General features: G+C 38.8%; 4 protein-coding genes across 4 annotated transcripts; 1 reads left to right on the top strand and 3 right to left on the bottom strand.

Moving 5' to 3' along the window:
* Positions 1-5,369: 5,369 nt before the first annotated feature.
* LOC131325320 (protein LURP-one-related 6-like) lies at positions 5,370-7,136 on the top strand. Its single transcript, XM_058357510.1, has 3 exons — positions 5,370-5,726; positions 6,336-6,578; positions 6,788-7,136. The coding sequence occupies exons 1-3, from the start codon at positions 5,487-5,489 to the stop codon at positions 6,932-6,934; spliced, it is 630 nt and encodes a 209-aa protein (XP_058213493.1). The 5' UTR covers positions 5,370-5,486; the 3' UTR covers positions 6,935-7,136.
* A 686-nt stretch (positions 7,137-7,822) lies between these two features.
* LOC131325321 (copper transporter 5-like) lies at positions 7,823-8,648 on the bottom strand. Its single transcript, XM_058357511.1, has one exon. It carries the CDS (start codon positions 8,504-8,506, stop codon positions 8,042-8,044), a length of 465 nt encoding a protein of 154 aa, XP_058213494.1. The 5' UTR covers positions 8,507-8,648; the 3' UTR covers positions 7,823-8,041.
* Positions 8,649-11,414: 2,766 nt separating this feature from the next.
* On the bottom strand, positions 11,415-14,398 carry LOC131325318 (cation/calcium exchanger 4-like). The gene has a single exon (XM_058357508.1). The coding sequence runs from the start codon at positions 13,638-13,640 to the stop codon at positions 11,670-11,672; it is 1,971 nt and encodes a 656-aa protein (XP_058213491.1). The 5' UTR covers positions 13,641-14,398; the 3' UTR covers positions 11,415-11,669.
* A 4,554-nt stretch (positions 14,399-18,952) lies between these two features.
* Positions 18,953-19,777, bottom strand: LOC131325317 (nicotinamidase 2-like). Its single transcript, XM_058357507.1, has one exon. It carries the CDS (start codon positions 19,634-19,636, stop codon positions 19,034-19,036), a length of 603 nt encoding a protein of 200 aa, XP_058213490.1. The 5' UTR covers positions 19,637-19,777; the 3' UTR covers positions 18,953-19,033.
* Positions 19,778-20,450: the final 673 nt, after the last annotated feature.

Raw genomic sequence — 20,450 nt, 5'->3', positions numbered from 1 at the left:
TTTTCCAAGAAGAATGTCTAAACTTTCTTTTCCATTAGTGAGTTTTGAAAGAGAATTAGTTAAATCGTCAATTTGTTTTTCTAAAGATTCGTTTTTGGAAGTATCCTTCAAATACTCTTTTTCTTTTGCCAAAGAGGTTCTTAAACTTTCATTTTCTTCCTCCAAAATATCTTTCTCTTCAATTAAATCATCCATTTCTAGTGAGAGATCTTTAGCAACCTTTTTAAGAAATTTGTTTTTAGAAACAACTTTTTCAAATTCTACTTTCAACTCTTTATAGGCAATAAACAATTCATCAAAGGAATAGGATGAGTCGAGATCTACCTCGTTTTCTTCGATGGCCATGAAACACAAGTTAGCGACCTCTTGTTGCTCATCGTCCTCATCGGAGCTACTATCGTCACTATTGTCCCATGTGGCCATCATAGCTCTCCTTTTGTCCTTCTTTGAATATTTTTTGGCATATGGACATTCACTTTTGATGTGGCCGGGCTTCTTGCACTCGTAGCAAATAATTGGATCCTTTTTGCTACTTTCTTCTTTGCCTCCATCTTTTCTTGAAAATCCTCTACTTTTGCGAGATGCTCTATTTTTGAGGAGTTTCTTGAACGTTTTTGTGATGAGCGCCATTTCATCATCCTCACTTTCGTTGCTTGAATCCTCCTTGCTTTTTGATTTGCTTGTTGTACTTTTGAAGGCAAGATCCTTAACTTTCTTCTCTTTTTCACCCTTGAGGTTGTGATGCATTTCCTCCGTCATGAGAGATCCCATGAGCTTGTCCATCGTGTATGTTGAGAAATCTTTGGATTGTAGGATGATGGAGGTGGTAGTGTCCCAATTGGTTGGCATGGAACGGAGCACCTTCCTTGTCATTTCGGATTGACTGTAAATCTTTCCAAGAGCTTTTAAACCGTTAGTAATACTAGCAAATCTAGCAAACATTTGAGATATAGATTCATCCGGTTTCATTTTGAAGAGCTCATAGCTATGCACAAGAATATCAATTTTGGACTCCTTAACTTGACTATCTCCTTCATGTGACATTTCTAACTTATCCCATATTTCTTTAGCCGATTCACATGCGGAGACACAATCATATTCATTGGGAGTAATAGCACAAAAAAGAAGGTTCATAGCTCTATAGTTCTTTTCTATTGAAGCCTTTTCCAAATGACTCCACTCATAATCTGGTTTAGGCATAGTCTCTTCTCCAACTTTCTTAGTAGGAATAATGGGACCATTTTTGATAATTTTCCATAGATCATAATCCGTGGATTGAATAAAGATCATCATTCTATTTTTCCAATGAGAGTAATTTTCTCCGGTGAACAAGGGAGGTCTATTGGACGATTGACCTTCGATACAAGAAACATTACTAGTGGTTGCCATGGATCTTAACTCTTAGATGGTTAAATCTACAAACAAGAGCCGAGGCTCTGATACCAATTGTTACCCAAATTATGCAACCTAGAGGGGGGGTGAATAGGATTGCTAGTAATAATTACCAATAAAAATTTATCTCTAACAATATATGCAAACAATAAGTATGCAATCAAAATAGAGAGATAGAGAGATAGAACCCGTTTATAGTGGTTCGGTCCGGATTTGTCCACGGTCCGGCCCTACTCCACTTCTCCTCAAGCAATTACTTGAAGGTTAGACTAATCTTTAAAAGATTACAACTTGTAAGTCTTGCGGGTGCTTACAAGAACCGAATGCCTCTAGCTTTCCCGAGGAGCTAGCACAACCGCAAGAATTTTCTCCGAAAACTTCTCAAAAACAATAACACCCAAATTCCAACCCGAATTTGGTCTTCTAAGCTTTCAAGTGTTTGACTCAAACACTCACTTAGGAAATACAAGTATGTGAAGAAGGTATGAAAATTATCGCTCACGACTTGTACAAATTTTCTCTCAAGAATAATATGAAAGTGGAAGAACAATGAGAATTTTTGGCTTTGATCTTTTGAGAATTTTCTCTTGCAATAATATGGAATGTTGTAGCTTGTGTGTGTACTCATTAATGAGTTCTTGATGCCTTATATAGCCATCCATATGCTTCCTAGCCGTTGGAAACTAGCCGTTGGAACTAGCCGTTGGAAACTAGCCGTTGGAAACTAGCCGTTTGAAACTAGCCGTTGGAAACTAGCCGTTGGAAACTAGCCGTTTGAAACTAGCCGTTGGAAACTAGCCGTTTGAAACTAGCCGTTGGAAACTAGCCGTTTGATAGAATGGTCATCCGGGTGGTCGTCCGGTTGTCACAGCTTTCTGTTCAGACAGCCGGCTTGTCAGCCGGTTCGTCAACCTGTGGCTCACAATTTCATCTAAATAAACCGTTAAAGCATGTATTGAGCTCAATAAAGTCTTTGTAAATATAAATCATGAATCCAAGAGACTTTATGCTATATTTCAAGGTCACGAAAATATTTAATTCGGGAATCGACTTTTCGATAATTTTGTATTTGCCGAATAAAAATATCATTGAATTAATCATCAAAATAATTAATAGAGATGCATATAAATTTTCACAAATTATAATGCATACATTTTTCAACAAAAATAGTCCAGCAAAGAAACCAGAAACAATCAAAACTGAATTGCTAGTCCATTTAATAAACTGGAGAGGATCCTGTTCCAATCCAATCAAAGGGGAAAGGTGTAGGGTTTGGGTATTGATGTTCCTCCATTTTATTTTATTTTTGAAAAGTTTGTTCCTCCAGTGTGTTCTTTCAATATTTTAACCCGATTATAGGTTCTACAAATCACTAATGTTGTGTTTGGATGGATTTTTGAGAAATTTTTTACGAGAGTAATGATTGAAAGTAGAGATAATGAGTGGAGAAGGATAGAGAGAGAAATGAGAATAATAATTGAATATAAGAATAATTAATATAAAATAATGATTAAAAATAAAAATAATAAATATTTTTTGAGTTGAATATATTTTTTTTCAAAAAGAAAAACGAACAGGGCATACAGGTGTGCAATAAGGAACCTTGAATTATTGAAGTACTCCATTGAGAGCTGCTACACACACAGCAGTCTGTGCACAAATTGTGCACAGATTTTTTTGTGGGGCCCACCACAGGTCCCACACAAATCATCCGAGCCGTTCATTAAATGTAAAACAGTTTTTCAAAGGTTCCCGTAAAAAATAGGCTCAATCCAATATCTATAGGTGCTTCATCCAACCATCTAACTTTTCATTCAGATTTTCGGTTAATGAAAAGTTATGTGGTTGGATCGAGCACATATAGGTATTGGATTGAGCTTATTTTTTATGGAGTCCCTTGAAAAAGTGTTTTACATTTAATGAACGGCTTGGATGATTCGTGTGGGACCCGTGGTGGGCCCCACAATAAAATCTGTGCACAAAGTGTATGTGTGTGTAGACTTTCTGTACTCGATTTGCATTTAAGAAGTTTTGCAGCTTTTCTTTTCGTTTTTTCTTCGTTGGTCCAGCTTTCGTTTTAATTTCCTCGTTTGTACAGACTTTTGCGAGTCAGATTTGATAATCATCACTAGGGACATCATTGAAGTAGTTCTGTTGTTTCCTATTTTCGAAACCTGAAACTGGCAATCAAAAGGATATTGGCATGGAGTTTTATCATTTTTTATTCATCTTTTATGTCTTGGTTCGAAAGCTTTTATGTGTTATTAAAATTTCAGAGAAAAACAATACGGGAAAGGACTCCGTTGGTAGATAGAGAAATTAAATCATGACATGCGTAAGTTGACTTGAAAATCGATCACGAGCCATCAAGAGAATTCAAAAGAGACTCACAATCCATCGCATTTAAATGTCATGATTCCAAAAGTGTTGCGAGGCGCTAGTGGAAGGTGAAATTAGTTCATGGTATGAATAAACTGACTGAAAATCACGAGCCATAAAAAAGTTCAAAAGGGATGTCACACAAACCTACGAGTTCAACTAATGGATATCTCTAAATTCTTGTACACATCAGAAAAAAGACATTTGATAACAACTAAAAATCTTGTGGATATCAAGAAGTAGCCAATCCAATATATATATATATATATATATATATATATTTGTACAATCTCTTTAAGGAAGGAAATAACGTAAAAAAGCGCTATATTTTTCCAACTAGTGGGGCCCTAATTAAATTCATCTTGTATTTGGTGCGAGAACCTTCCTTTTTCCTGCTTTTGATTTTGTACACTGCAAAACCACATTCAATAATAGTACTAGTATTTTAGAGAGTGACCCCAACGTTATTCCAACAACAATTTCAACAAGATACCCCTAGGGCCTAAGCCACATGTTTTTTCAAATCCTACACATTTGTTTACTTTGTCAATAATTTCTATGGTTCAAAGACGTAGGATAAACTTCGCTTACACTCTTGTGGTTTGATCAATCTGCAAAATGGACAACCTGAACTTCATCTTGTAACATATAACTCCCCTGTTGTTTGGTTTTTTGTATTATGTGAACGGTTAACTTTTCCGTTAAAGTTAACAAAAAATAGGACCCGAAGCATTCATATTGGATCCAAATAGTTCATATTATAGAGCTTGACGAGTATTACATTCTTACCAAAATTCAAGTCCATCGAACAATTGGAACCTCATGTTGAATATAAACTATTATGAAAGCAAAATTTCAAATTCCAATTTGCCTTTCATTTTATAAGAATAATGTTTTTCGATACTTGAGTTATCGAAGTCCGATCGACATAATTTTTTTTCACAGATGCTTTACTCTTTGATTAATTCATTATGAATGACTTGGACTAAATTTTTAGTGTATTGGTTAGATTCAAGAAAGCAGATGAAGAAATTTATGACAAATCTCTTAAATCTATCAAATTAGACGGAGTTGGGTGATGTCGTGATGATGCAATCTTTCACAAACCACATGGGATTTATGTGCTACAAAATGAAGTTCATAGGGAGGGTATCTCCACATGGGCCAAACAACAGAGGGTGTAACTGAAATTTGCCAAAGATATATTCGCTTTTCCATGTTTTGAGTCAATTAGGCAGCCGAATTTCAAAAAGCTCATGTGCACTTTTTGTTACTTTTTTACAAATTAAAATGCTTTTCTAATGTGTAATAAGGGGCCAATTATTGGGCAGTCGTATGTCAAAAAGTACTCCAGTAAATAAAATATCGTCACCACATATTGTAAGTCACTCTCTAGCTATCTCTGAATCACTCACAAAAAATGAATGATAATTTTCCTACCGCATAATTTTTCGCTACGTAAGTGGTTGAGAGTAGCCAAGTATCACATAGATAACGCCACGTGATACTCCAGAAACGCTGGAGAATTACTCCTAACAAGGTAGACCAATGGATCACTCAATATGACTCTTCAAATATTTATTGTCAAAAGAATCGCCAAACATTTGAATACCAAGGAACACCGAACATTTCTTAACTTTCCCTTCGTCCATATATATATATTATGCAATGCCTCCAATTTGCTCCATGAAACTTAAGACATTTGTGGGTGGGAAATGGCAGCAAAGGCAAGTAGTGTTATTATGCCCATTGTGAGCAAAATGTATTGCTCACCATCTCAGGTGATTCTTGTAGTAAGGAGGAGGCCTCATGTTGTGAACGGAGGAGGTTTTGTAGTGACAGATTGTACCCAGAAGGTGGTTTTCAGAGTAGATGGCTGTGGAATACTCGGTAAAGACGGGGAAGTCGTTCTAAGGGATGCGGAGGGCGATTCTCTCCTTCTCATTCGTCGAAAGGTACATCTTTTTCTCGGCTGTCACAACGTTTTTAGAGGCTCACCAACTCATATTGAGGACCAGGCATGGTTAGACACATAAGAGAACCACGTTACAATACTTTCAGAGTTACGCATTTGGTGTTTTAGGGAGGCAGATAAAAAATGGCCAATGATTCTAGCAGCTAGTCCTCGGCCCATATTACGTCCTGAACAAAACCCCCTCAACTCGGAGTTTTGGAGGCATGTATTTTGTAACGTCGAGAGCAGTTGAATAGAGGTGGCTGTGTTAAGAGATTTATCGTAATTCTAGTTGCGTCTAGAGGACTACCAAACAACCCATATCTTGTGTTTTGTGTGAGTGCGTAGCATAGTTCAATTGAACAAATGGCACAATCGAACAAATGGCACAGAGACATCCCCTAATCCCCATTATATACTAAATAGGATCGTGAAATAAGACTGTAACCATTCTAGCTAGGTCACATGAAGGATCACCCGAGAAAGATTCATGCACAGAGACATACAATTGCTCATTTCTTTTCCTGTGGTTTTACCTTCTCCCATTGCAATCATTCTTGAACGTTCTTCGATTGTTAAAAAACTGAGCCGTTCTTGTTTGTTTCTCTAGGAAGGAATCGTCGAAGCGCTAAACATCAACAAACACTGGAAAGGGTATGCATTCAACTATGAAGGTTCACAGAAGAAGGTTTTCACCTTAAAAGAGCCTAACTCGTATCTCATGAAGAACAATCCAATCAAAATCTCCACTCAACCCAGGGGTTGTGGCACACAGTGGGATTTTCAGACCAAGGGTTCTTTCCACGATCGAACTTGCAGCATTGTCGAATCCACCGGCAACATCATAGCAGAGGTAAATATATCATACCCCTTCATTTTCAAAACATATATAGCAAGAACCTCCCCATTGGACAAAAAACTTTTCGAATGTCTGTTTTCCCAACAGTCTCTAGTGCGCGGGAGAAGAAATCCATGATGCCATTAACAAGAGCTTCTGAATTGTTGTAACAAATTAACGTGCGGACTTCTTGTTGATAACTTTTTGAATGCACACACAAGCAGATTGGAATCAGGAAAGACGTGGAGGAGATGATGATGGGAAGCAGGGATCTTTACCACGTAATCGTGAAACCTGGGACTGATCAGGCCTTTGTTTTTGGAGTTATCGCTGTTCTTGACTACATCTACGACGGATCTACCAGATGCTGATCATCGAATCTGAAGGAGATGATGCTCTATTCATGAATTCTTTTCTTCATGTATAAGCAATTAATCAATAATCTGTGCTATAGACATAGTATTTGTCAATATCAATGATACTATTAACCCAGAAGTAGTAGCAAGAAAATGTTTTTTTTTTTTTTTGCGAAATGCATTCTGTTGTGTGCACGGCATATCAAATTTGGGTGCATATCACGTGTTTCAATTTCTTTACCATTTTTGACTTTTCCTGGTTTGGTTTTTTCTGGTTGACCAATTATCAAGATGTTCTAATTCCTACGGCAAGCAAGCATTGAATTTAACTTGACTGAATGAAATTCCTATAGAAATAAACTTGAGTGAATGAAAGTCCTACGGAACGTAGTAAAAAATGGTATATGTGAAAGAAACTCAATTGCCGAACTCGTTTTTGGTCTGCTTTTGCGGTATTTGCTAGACAACTTAAGGCTCGTGTTTGGATGAAAGACTTAGGTTTCCTATTTCGATGTAATCTGTCTATCTTTGGTCTACCGGGTGTGCATTAGTTTTTTTTTTCATCGTATTTCGGATGGAATTCCCTTGTATGTCTATGTCCATTGGACTTCTTGAATGAGAATCATTACCGTTGATAAGAAAATCATCATGTTCCATAGTTACACCCAATACAGAAAGGAAAAAGAGAGAACTCAAGAACAAGCATGTGTTCTCTTTTCAAGTTTGGAGTATTTGATCACTTTGAATCTGGGTTTCCAATAGCACAAGTCAAGAATAGGATGTTATACAACCAATGCAACCACCCTCATTGCATTTAACTTCTTTGAGTGGGAATTTCATGGCATAAGCAAAAAGTCAAAACTAAAAGAAAGAAGGGTCATGCTAACGGAAGAGAGAAGCCTCTTGCCAACGGCCGCCCACTAGATAACGTAATACCCACATTAACACCACGCACGAGTTATTACACGTTCACGGATATCAAAATATTTTTGTGGACATCGGTGCATTCTTTATACATTATCACACATTATCCATTGTATTTGGATTATCGAAAGAAAAATAGTATCTTCATGAGCAAAATTACACCCGATACACAGAGAGAGAGAGAGAAAGGGAAAAAAGTCATGAACAAGCACAGGAGTTTTCAACAACAGCATCATTTGATTCACTTACCAAATCTCCACACCTAAAAAAGTAATACCCAGCGGAGATCCCCAGAACCACAGACAGAAACACACCTCCGTTGAAGGACATGACGGCCAGCATGAGGGCGTACCCGATCGCCGCGTTGACTCCGAAGAGCGCGGCGTGGGCCAGCCTCCGTAGGCTGTGCTTGCGGCCGCCTCCTCCGCTTTTCGAGAGGAGGGGAGCCTCGCTCGGGGGCTGCTGGGACGGGAGATAGGCGGCGGCAGCGGCGGCGGAGGTGGGTTTGAAACGGAGGAGGCGGAGGGATTCGAGGAATTGGTAGATGAGGGAGAAGAGGAAGCAGGCGAGGAGGGAGAGGGAGTAGGCGAGCCAGGAGTCGGTGGTCCACCAGTCGAATAGCAGGGTGAGGTCTGTGCCCCAGTACATGGTCATGTGCATCATCTTCTTCTTCTCTGAAAAATACACGAAGAGAGAGAGAGAGAGAGAGAGAGAGAGAGAGAGGATCCTGAGGTATGTGGGAAGGGAAGATGGAAGCGAGCGAAGAGTCACTGGTGTCTGTTCAGAGACCAACGACTGGAGGGTTGGACCATTAGTTGCGTTTAACCTAAACAGAAAAGCTACGTGCACAGCATGCTGTGCACAGAGCCTTCTTTCTCTCGCCTCGGATCGTACAAAGATGATCGAAACCGTTCATTTTATTCAAAATATATCGTTTAAGGTCTCTGTAAAAAATTTGCTTCGTTCGATATCGTTAGAGGCGTTAACAAAACACCCAAAATCACTTCAGAATTTACATAGACCTTAAACGACATATTTTGAACAAAATGAGTGGTTCCGATCATCTTTGTGCGATCCGAGGTGGGAGAAAGAGGGCTTTGTGCACAGCTGCTGTGCACGTAGCATAGCTCTAAGCTAAATTCATTTTTAAAAGTAGCAGGTACTTTTTGTTTTCAGTTGAGAGAAAAATTTCACGGAGCCTCTGGGCATCCGTTTCGGCTTTGAACAGTTCAGATTTTAATGACATTTTTTCGGAAAAAGAGTTTGACTCTTCTCTAGAAAAGTTTTATTAACATCTGGACCGTCCAAAGCTGAAACGGACAATCGAGATTGCGCTCCGTAAAAATTTTCATCACATTGTTTTAATCTTCTATCACATTGTTCATATCAATGAGTGGAAGAATCAGAAAAATATAAAAGTTATAAAAAAAAGTTGCAATTTTTTTTTTTTTTACATAAAACGACATTAAGACATAAAAAAAAATATTTTTCTTTTTTAGTGAATTTTAATTTTTGCAAAGGTAATTCCTCCATAAACGAAATGAAGTACGATCAAGCATAAAACAGAAGGGTACCGGACCCTAAGGACACTGAATTGGAACTCAATCCAGTCCGACTTAAGGGTGGGACCCAAATTATTCATTGTTATTGTTCTTGAGGCGCTGTCACGTGGTGCCCCAAATCTCTCCATCACCACACATTGTTACGAGGTTCAAGAAAGTAAAGTAAAAGAAAAGAAAAGGAAAAGTTATTAGCATAATGAAAAATGTCAAAGAATGTGGCAACTTTATCAAGAAAATCTTGTATTTTTGGCAAAAAAGTGGAAGCAATATACTCATACTTTAATGAGTTGTATAAAAAAATCTACTTTCTTACACTTTTTTTGTATTTTCATGCTAATCAAACACCAAAAAAATGTCATTATTTTATATTTCTTGCATATGATGTTTCCGCTTAACTAGAAGCGGTAGACAAGTTATAAGACAGTTAGCCACCAACATATAGATAGACAAAGTTGTCTCTACTAAAATTAAATGGACCCAATGGTATTCTTTGAACTAAAAGGGGCCAAGTCAGAGAAAAAGTAGAGGACCAAAAAAATTTGGGTTTAAAAGTTTATAGTAGAGATAAGTTTGCTAAAGGCATTCAGTTGTAGAAAAATAATACAATTGGGCCTGACTCGTTCGATCATCAAACTCCTCATGTCAGGCTTACTAACAGCCATATTTCGGCCCAATGCCACTCCCAGGAAACCAGGATGCAAGGAGATAGATATGGCTTTGACTCATGAATCCAGTCAAAAGACTACAACCAAAGTCTGTAGTTGATCCTGATTGTGAGTGTGTATATATATAGCGCTCACCGGCTGTGGCGAAATGACCGAAGAAGAGTGTGTGAAATGTTGTGCCTCTGGGTTAATCACACACGTAATATCTATTTGGAAAAACTCTGTTCGACATTCCTTCCAAGATATATGGGCATGGCGTAAGCAAACCGTACTCAGAGTCGCATATAAAGGAGGGCACTCGTGAGTGGGAGATTCTCAAATATTTTTCAATATTTGGAAGTAACCGTTCCAACAAGGACGCCGTGTGTACCCAAAAAAAAAAAAAGAACGCCGACCAAAAAAGAAAAAACTGTTCCAACAAGGACAATGAGAAAGCCTTCAAGTTTGTCAGGGTCGTCAAGGCGGCGTGTATATGAGATTTGTTGTATGCTGCTATATATTACCTTTGAGGCCAAGCAAGGAGACCAACCTGCCAAGACATTCCAAGCTACTGTGTCTAGTGCAGTACATGAGACCGAGAGAGTTCAAGTCATGTTGGCCCAAACCATACTCCTAACTCGGGCGTTTGTTTTCACACTTACCAGCGGTGAGAGTGTTTGAATATGGCATGCTTGCTTCTCAAGGCTACCTGTTGTAAGGAGCCCATTCTGTGGCGCCTTTTCAGGTGTTTTTGCCTGTTTTATGACTTGGTATTTCCTTTCCATTATGGTTGACAATTCCATTAAAGATAACGACCAACAAATGACCAAAAAACAATCAGATTCGACTCCTAAGAGCTAGGAGTGTTACGTGGCAATTTTTCTTGAGAAGCTGACATTTAACAGTTTATACTCATGCATTTATAACCATCGACAAGTTGAAACTCTTTTTGGCTCAAACTTCGTCTCAGTTTAGCTGAGGGAAGCAGCAGTTGCAAAGCATAATCCACCAAGAATTTTCTTTGTTGAGTTTTCGCAACTTGGTCAATTCATTTCGCTAGAGCAACAAATGAAAAAGTTGGACCTGCAATATGAAAAATGGTAGTAAGGGTACCAAATCTCTTTTGTGGGTTTGTTGAAAAACTAGAAACAAGCTTGAAACAAACATAGGTTTTGTTGTATTGGTTGCTTTGATGAAAAGATCTGTAGAATAGTGAATGGCTAGATGGGCCGCTTGGCACTGCTGCCAAGCGGGGTGGTATGCTTGATTTCTTTATTTCAAGCAACACAAATAGTTTATGGCCCATTGATTCTCCGAAATCTCAAGAATGCTTGCAGGGTAGTCTATGAATGATGACGATGGATATCCTCCAACTCCGGATACTAGTACGGAGTAATATATTAGCAAGAAGACATCCGCTTTTTCTACCGAGTACAAATATTTTGTGAAGCATTACACATAGACAGCTCAAACTTCATATAAAAGCTGTACACGGATTTCTAAGAATGTTAAACTAAAGAAAATGGAAAAAACGAACCCGTGCTAAGAAAACACTACTTCTGAGGTTCAAAAACTCATCTAGGATTGCCTTTTTCCTTCACAATGGCATCAATTCGAATATCATCTAAAACCATCCAATGGCAAACCCCCCATAGAGGTGCTCAACCTGAAAGCAAGAAACACCAAATAGATGGCTGTAAGCCCAACTCCCAGCAACTTGGTAGGGCGCATGTCCTTCAGTGGTAACACGAACAGTGACCAAACAAGCCCTAACATGAGAAACCCTATTGTGAAGTACAAGCTCTTATCCTGCGGAACTATGTAAGGTGCTGGTTTCTTTGACCAGGCCCCAATCAGCACCGAGATTCCCAGACCAACTAGTGTGTTGAACATAGGCCCTGCATAGCATCCAGACATGGCAATCTGCACACCGTCTCCACCATTCATCGCCAAAGCAAGATTCGACACCAAATCACCCATGGAGTTTCCCCATGCCAACACTGTTAAACCAAGGATTGACGGGTTGATTTTAAATATCACACCAAATGTGACGAGTAGAGCAACAAGCTCATTTGCCACCATGTAGAACCAAATGATACTCATGAAAAAACCGCCGCAAACCCATGGGAATAAGAACTTCTGAGGTGGCTGATCGAATCTAGTGTATATAGTTGCAATAACACCTAGTATACCACCAATTAAAGCGCCAATAAGATAAGCAATCCACCCACTTTCCACATCATCCTTTGTGTTCCAGAGGAATGCCAAAAGCATGGGTGCAAAAGAGACACTGGCCACAGCATACCCTTTTGACCACCGTTCCTCCTCAATTACAGGTATTGTCAACCGTCTTGGAAGTGTCAAGGGGATTTCAAGCATTGCACATAACGTGGAACAAGAAAAGGATGATTGGTCATTCCCCGGCTCCTCTTCGTTCCAACCCCAAAGAGGGTTTGGGCTATCTTCAACATGAGCAGCCTTCACAGTCTCATTTGAATAGATTGCCACATTTGCAGCCCACATCCAATGAGGCAGCCTAGTATGTAATGAGGGCACATCATTCTCGGCACCAAACTCGAGTAGGGAGACGGACATAAACCCATCCTCTTCATTTCCATCAGAAAGTCTACATGCTTTTTTAGCAGGAAGCAAAGGTGTAACCGAATTGATTCCCAGCTTATTCACATATTTTCGCAACATCTCATTTGCAGCAATGGAAATGACATAAACCAGGTAAATTGAAACATATGCAATTGCACCACCAACACTCACCTCGCCAACGACCAAAATGATGACGAGGGACACTAGAGTGAAGATTAGGAAACAAACATCTCTGATAAAGCACCCCTTATTGATCTGAACCCTCTGCTTTGCCACACAAAGGGAAACCGTGCCAACAACGATACAAGTAACAAACAAAGCTCCACCCAACACACAATTGAGACCCACTTCCCCCACATCCGTGCCCATGAAAGCTGCAATGCTAGCAAACACATCCGGTGCTCCATTCCCAAGTGGAAGCAAAGTAACTCCTGCCACTGTAGGGGGTAACTTCAGGAGATTCGAAAGCTTCTCAAGAGAGCAACAGAAGTAATCCGCTGCAGTATTACCCAGTAGGTAAAATAGAGCAGCCAACCAAATGGCCAGCACAATATACGCAATAGCACTGTGATGCTCACAGTCACAGTAAAAGAAGCCAATGTAATTGAAGAAACCCTCCGAGGCACATTGGGGATTGGCAATCAAGTACTCACATTCGCTATTGTACCCTTTATGTTTATACATTTCCGTGCAAAGCGTTGGGTTTCTCATACTATTCAAATCGTTCTGCATCGACCCATCATTTTTATCACCGAAATTCGATGAATTAACACTAACTTCAGCAGTTCGCCTATGGATAACCTCAACCCCATCAAGTTCATTGTGCAAACCACCTCTTGAACCCCATTTGAACCTCCCAAGAAAAGGGCTTTCCATAATACTTTCCTCCTGTAAGAAGATGAAGAGGAACAGTACAACCGCACAAATTCCATTGAAAACCCCTCGAAAACGCAAGTGCCTTCGACGATAAAAGCCCTTCGAATTTTCCATTTCTAACCGAACTCACCAACCCTTAGCCCAAAAACTTGACCTTTTTTTTCCCTTTTGGCAGAAAAATAATCAAAAAGCCTTCAAACACTGACAATTGGGGATCACAATGAAAACTAACCTACCCCGTTTAGAAAATCAAGATATGAGCACATATGGCGGTAAATTTAGGGGGATGATGAGAGAAGAATCAATTGACAATTACAATTAGCAGAGTTTTAGGTGAAAGTAACGAGGGAAACAAGAGAAAGAACAAGAAAAGCAGCTACTGGGTTGTTTCTTGAGATGATTGTACCCACTTAACTTACCAAAAAAATACCCAACAAAAAAGGGTCGTAAACAAATCTATTGGGATAATGAGACGGTAGTTTCTTGAGATGATTGTACTCACTTAACTTACCAAAAAATCCCAGCAAAAAAGGGTCGTAATCAAATCTATTGGGATAATGAGACGGGAGATGAACAGGGACGTACCAACAAAACCAGGGTTCTTTGTAACAGATTGTGCGAAGAAGACAAAGAGAGAACAAGGAAAGCAGCTTCTGGGTTGCTTCTTGTTGATCCCGATTACACGCCTTCGTTGTTTATTTTGGGGGAAAAAACCGAATCGACGATGGAATTCGTTTGTACAGGTGCGAGAAAGTTGGAGGAATGGTGACCGTGTTAAGTTGCCTCAAATGTACGCGTACTAGGACGAGTGAGCTTTTTGGGCCGACGTTCACTGAAATCTGGACACGACAAATGTTTTGGTTCCTTTCGTATCGTGTGCTGTGACTCAAATGTTGGATTTTTGTGGGGGATGGGGCCACGAAGTGAGGAGTTTGGCTATCTTTTGTCTGAAATTGTCACCAAACAAAACAAAAATAATACTGTAAATAGTAAGTAATTAGGAGTTGCTATTATCCTTTAACTAATCTTTGTTAGGCCCGCCCCGCCCCGCCCCGCTCCGCTCTGTTAAAGTTATTGTTTTTTAAGTATTTATTTTTCGTTTTATGAGACAGATCATACTCTCATATGACATCACTTTTAATTTTAAAAAAGTACTTATTTTTCTTTACAAATTGGGACCTTAGTTTCACTCGATTTTTCCTAAAAAGTTTATTTATAGCTTAAGAACTTTAGACAAGTTATTTTTCCTAACTAATTTTTTAGTTAATACATGTGAGGAGAATAATTTGTCTCAAAATCCGTCCAATTTTTTTTTTGGTCAATCAATCGATAGAAGAGATAATGGAAATAAACCAATTATATGGTAAAAATAAATAAAGAAAGGAAAAACCCTCTAAGGGAAAAAAAAACCCCACACATATGTGAGAAGTCTCGAATTCCTGACCTTCTAGTGAAGTCTTCTAGTGAAGTGCAAAAGTCTTGGTCAACTAAGCTAATTAATTGGTTTGAAATCCGTCCATTTAAACAATAGGAAAACCCGGTTGAAAAGCTATTAAGTTTTGTATTCTTCGAGATTTGATTTGTCACAAAAACATAAAGTATAATAATTGTTCTAAACATTTTTTGGCGTCTTTGGTGGTTCTTTCATAATCGTAATTTGTCACTTTTACGAACGAAATTAATAAGATTGCGTGTGTAGTTTCAGCATCCGGGGTTGGTGTTGTGCAGCATCTACACAACATCATGCTGCATGATTCGGATGCCGTCCGTTCGGCAATCCAACGGTTCAAATCTCATCTCGGCAATGAATGACTCAGATGCAACATGGGTGGAGATGAGATTTAAACCATTAGATTGCTGAACGAACAACATCCGAATTGCGTAGCACGGTGTTGTGTAGCAGCTGCCGATCAAGTGAATTGTTGTTTCTGGGAGCAACGGATTTCACTCGCGACTATAGGACCATCTCTCGTCGGTGTCATTTTTTATTTCGTGGAGATATGCTGTCAACTTATGACTTTTAGCATCTCAAAATTAATCTGTTTTAATATGTATCTCTTCTTGGGTTATGAGATAAAGGTAATTGAAAAACAAGATAATTTGATTTTTGGTAAACTTTATTATACTAATTTCTAACTTATCTTTAACATATGAAAAAAGATTGCGTGAGTTTGACATTTTCACAAGCAAATTAATGTGCAATGGAGCTCCCACTCCATTCGGGGGAAAAAATATGAAGCTCTCCACTTGGAAAGATCACTGCAAGTTCCTTGCAGGAGGAGCATGGGAGTGAGGGCATGACGGAACCCGCGACGTGGTAACGCAACACTATTTTATTTTGACGGGGTCAATTATGGCTGAAATCTGAACATTCTAGGTCGGTTATATTTTCCAGTGATCAGGGAGTCGCGATGCTAGTTCAATCCAACTTACTTTTTTTTGGAGCAGCTAAATCAACATAGTATTTATTCTAAGTTTCGCAATTATTATACAACCACACCCACGACTCACAAGGTGTGTTAGCTCCACACTAAATGTGTGTAATGTGTGTAAGGCCCACACACTTATGAGTGTTGGTATGTAATAGATTTTGTAAATGAATGTGATTGTAGCATTTTTGTCAAGTTCCAATTGGTTGATAAGAATGAACAAAAGGAGTTGACCAATACTTCCTTAACAATCGGCCCGTGCATGATCACGTCATTATAGCAATTAATACTACTATCAAGATGATAATATGACCAGGTAATAACAGTGAAGGTTCATGTACACAGAGGTGGCAAATGGACGGATGAAAATGTGTCACAAGTTGAATATGGATTAATAATAGACGGGTTGAAACATATCGAATCGAATATGGATCGATTCAAACCCGACCCCCCTTTTCCCATTACTTGTTGAATATGGGTCAATGTAACCTTATCCTTTCAAGTAGCTTCAATACATTCCCACCGTATTTCTTGAAACAGATTTCACTGTTGGATTTAGAAAGTTTTAGAAAAGAATGTATGTCCCTGAGAAAGTATTAGAGCATCTCCAATCGGAGAAAGGGCCGGCCCAAGGAATTTGGATGCCCAATGCTAAATTGTTGAATGGTGCCCTATGTATTTTTAGAATTAAACAACAATGTTAGAAATGTTTCTTTATATAACTACTTCAGATTTTATAATGCATGTTAACTGCTTTGGCTTGAATTTTACTTGAATTGGTTTTAAAACCTGACAGTTACAATAGCATTACTTTTGGGGGAAAACATTTTAAAAGAAAAAGTTACCCAGAAGATTCAAACTCAAACACTCCACGATGACTAAAATCAACTTACTACTGAGTTAGAAAAGACATTTGTGTTATAATGCGAACAAATAATATATATATATAAATTTACAAATAATATTGGAGTGTCCCTAAAATTTAAAATTTTTTGGATGCCCAAGGCCAGGCCTCTTGGGCCTTGTGCCAAGGCCGGCCCTGACCGGAGATACCAAAGTTGAGGTGGACAAGTTAATACACACTTTTGTCATCAACTCACAATTCAATTCATCTGTCTTCACTCATGCCAAAGTTGACGTGACTTTGACAGTTACCTCTAATTGCCTGCCGATTTTAAAAAACTTACTGTTGGAAGTTCTAAAACTTTCTGTTGAAGTTCAAAAAGGGAGAGTCCGTTTGAGTTTTTGACATAAGATTGGAGAAGGAAAGCTTGATATTAAATTGAATATGTCAAAATGCCACAAAGCTTCCAAAAAAATTTGGACATATCCAATTTGAAATTATGTGTTGGAGATGCTCTTAGAAGGTTACTACTGCAGCGTCTTTCTACAAAATGAAAATTTCCCCTGTTTTTTTCTCCCTTTATATTTTCAAGTTGCATTTAGAAACAAGTTCGTTCCAATGGTTAGAGAGAGGGGGCCTAACCTGGTATGTATGACGTGCAGCCTCAGCTGTCGTAAAAAAAAAAAAAAAAAAATCAAGTTTCTGGGACCCACTTTACACTCGAGTTCAATCCAACGGCTAAAGTGGACTGAATCCTACGGTGAAAAACTAGCCACGCCGCTTGATGATTTTCTGAGCATCTATGCCGACGAAGCCCAAAAGGCGTCTGTACACGTATTTCCGTGTAGGTGGTCCCCACATGCTTTTTTGCTGATGTCGGCGAGCGGTTGTTCGATTTTTTTTGTTGTTGTGTTGCATTCCAGCCCGAGCCCATTTTTAACTTATCTAAATCTATAAATCTATATAAATATAGATTGTTATGGATATCAACCCATTACAGTATAAGTGGTGCTAGACGCACAGCAGAAGCTGTACAAACAGCTAGCACAGACCCATTTTGGGTTCGATTCGGGTTCCGCAAAGATGATCCAAGCCGCTCATTTTGTTCAAAATTTATTTTTAAGGGTCCCTGTAAAAAATTATCTCAATTCGATATCGGTAAGGGCATTTACGAATCATCCAACTTTGTTTCAGAATTTAGCGCCCTGTAAAAAATTATCTCAATCCGATATCGGTAAGGGCGTTTACGAATCATCCAACTTTGCTTCAGAATTTAGAATTTAGGCTAAATTCTGAAGCAAAGTTGGATGATTCGTAAACGCCCTTACCGATATCGGATTGAGATGATTTTTTACAGAGACTCTTAAAAACAAATTTTGAACAAAATGAGCGGCTTCGATCATCTTTGCGGGATCCGAATCAGGCCCAAAATGGATCTGTGCAAGCTGTTTGTACAGCTTCTACAGTACTTATATCATTTCTGTTACAGTATATATTATGGGAGAATTGGATTGGGTTAAAAGTAGACAGATACAGACGGATTATAAAATGTGAGTTGAGATTGTCACTTATACACGTAAGTTCTATACTAGCCTTTTGAAAAAAAAATTGTATTTCCAAAGGGTAGAAATTTCTACCTTTCTTTTAAAAACTCAGGTGTGTGCATCAGCAGCACAATTTCACTTGGATGGAATCCAATTAAATTCGAAACAAAATTTCATAATATCTTACCCTAAAAGAGTTCTTAACATTTAAAAAGTTATAAAAATCTTGGAAAAAGCAAACCCACTCTTTAAAGATCTTAGGAAAAGAAAAACCTTTACTCTTAAGCCTTGATTATATCAAGTCAATCTTTTCGGATTGTATTTCATGAAACGACATATGCATAAATCAGGCTGATCATAATTCCAATTACTAAAAGTTAAAGAGCATTAGATTAACAAAGATACCTTTACTGCCACAACCTTCCATCATTTTCTTCAAGAAATGGGCTTCAATACCGTGTTTTAGACTGCTCAATTCGTGTAATCTTAATCTTATGTATCTGAGAGCGCAGATTAATTGATATATTCTTACCGGATTGATAAGAATTTTTCATAAACAATTGAACATGATCAATTAATTATCGAGATGGACAATCAAAGTGGGATTGCTTTTATGAGAGAATCTAAATCCTTTCATTTCTCCAAGCCTTGCACACGATAGATTTTACAAGCTTCCAAATCAAACCCAGATTACAAAGAAAAAGCATCTCCAATCCTTTGACAATCAACCAAGTAAGCAAACCCATAAGCCAAATTCTTCAAGCTAGCCTCATGCAACTCCACCTCCGACGTCGCCGTTGCATCCGTCGAGAAGAACACCCGAAACCCCCTCACGAAAGCCTCACGCGCCGTCGTCTCGCAACACAGATTAGTCATCACCCCCGTCACGATCACCTCCTCCACACCTAACTCCCTCAGCCGCTCCTCCAGGCGCGTGCCCGTGAACGCGCCGTACGTGCTCTTCTCCACCACCGCGTCGTTGGGTCTCCGATCAAGTTCCGGCATCAGCTCCGCCTCCGGTGTGCCGTCGATGACGAGGTCGCCGTTCCACCACTCGCCCAGCATGCCGTGGTCGGCGGGAAACTTGTGGCGGTGGCGCGTGAAGATTATGGGGATGGAGGCCCGTCGGCAGAGGTCGATGGTGGTGTTGATGGATGGGATGATGGGGTTCACCATCGAAGAGAAGTAGTTCTGGGCATCGATGACTAACAGAATCGAGGTTTTGGGATTTGGGTTTCGCGTTCTGATCTCGAATTTCTTGTAAGAAGAAGATGGTTCAGATTTCGTGGCCATTGATTTTATGCACTATGCAGAGCAAAAATGGCAAGGATTTTGGCAATTGATGCGTTTAAAAGGGAACTCGGGTCTGTCCTCCTGATAAGTCCCATCCAGTCCGGTCCAATTTGATTGCAGTGCGTTTCCGGACTTACAACAATGATCATAATAGTTCATTTGGGGAGCTCATTAAGTACTTCAAATAAAACAAAGTTCAAGTTTTGTTGATACCGGTCAATGACTAATCGAAACATATTTATTATGCAAAAAATAGGTCCCATTTAGTGTGCATAGTACATTTGCTTCAAAATAAATGTGATCTACGTTGTATTGATTCATTCGTTGTATTGATTCATTCGAACCATCGGTTGCAACTAAAAATTTGTTATGGACACGTGTATAGAACACGTCATTATACTTTGCAATTAAAAATCAAAGATGACGAGCTGAGATTAATAAGGCTCATGTATCTATACATTTCCACATTTCATGCCTCGTTTGATAACTGTGATAGATGAGTGAGATTCGTAAGAAGATGTGATTATGATTAAAATTGATAATAAGAAGAGATTGGTAATGAGATGAGATTGATAAGTTTCATGTTTGTTTTATATGGGATTGGAGGATGGAATTAGTAATACCATGTTTGTTTAGAACCGTATTGGATGGGATTACGATGACAAGTTCCTCTTTTACCCTCGATCAAGGTAATATAAAAAAACCATTAACCTTCTGAATTTTTTTCTTTACTTTAATATACATTATGTGAAACAAAAAGTAAAATTCCTTATTAAAACATAACCTTGGAATTGTTGTCATAAAAAGCAGACAC

The sequence above is a fragment of the Rhododendron vialii genome, chromosome 5a (genome assembly GCF_030253575.1).
Source record: "Rhododendron vialii isolate Sample 1 chromosome 5a, ASM3025357v1".
Taxonomy (NCBI): Eukaryota; Viridiplantae; Streptophyta; class Magnoliopsida; order Ericales; family Ericaceae; genus Rhododendron; species Rhododendron vialii.
The sequence above is the reverse complement of the archived record's forward strand: the minus strand, read 5'-3'. Positions and strand labels throughout refer to the sequence as shown.

Bases quoted from the DNA above. Each gene is read 5' to 3' on its own strand.
- LOC131325320 (XM_058357510.1), top strand. From the start codon at position 5,487: ATGGCAGCAAAGGCAAGTAGTGTTATTATGCCCATTGTGAGCAAAATG. The intron at 5,727-6,335 runs GTACATCTTTTT...TTGTTTCTCTAG, and splicing joins TCCTTCTCATTCGTCGAAAG to GAAGGAATCGTCGAAGCGCT. The intron at 6,579-6,787 runs GTAAATATATCA...ACACACAAGCAG, and splicing joins CCGGCAACATCATAGCAGAG to ATTGGAATCAGGAAAGACGT.
- LOC131325321 (XM_058357511.1), bottom strand. From the start codon at position 8,506: ATGATGCACATGACCATGTACTGGGGCACAGACCTCACCCTGCTATTC.
- LOC131325318 (XM_058357508.1), bottom strand. From the start codon at position 13,640: ATGGAAAATTCGAAGGGCTTTTATCGTCGAAGGCACTTGCGTTTTCGA.
- LOC131325317 (XM_058357507.1), bottom strand. From the start codon at position 19,636: ATGGCCACGAAATCTGAACCATCTTCTTCTTACAAGAAATTCGAGATC.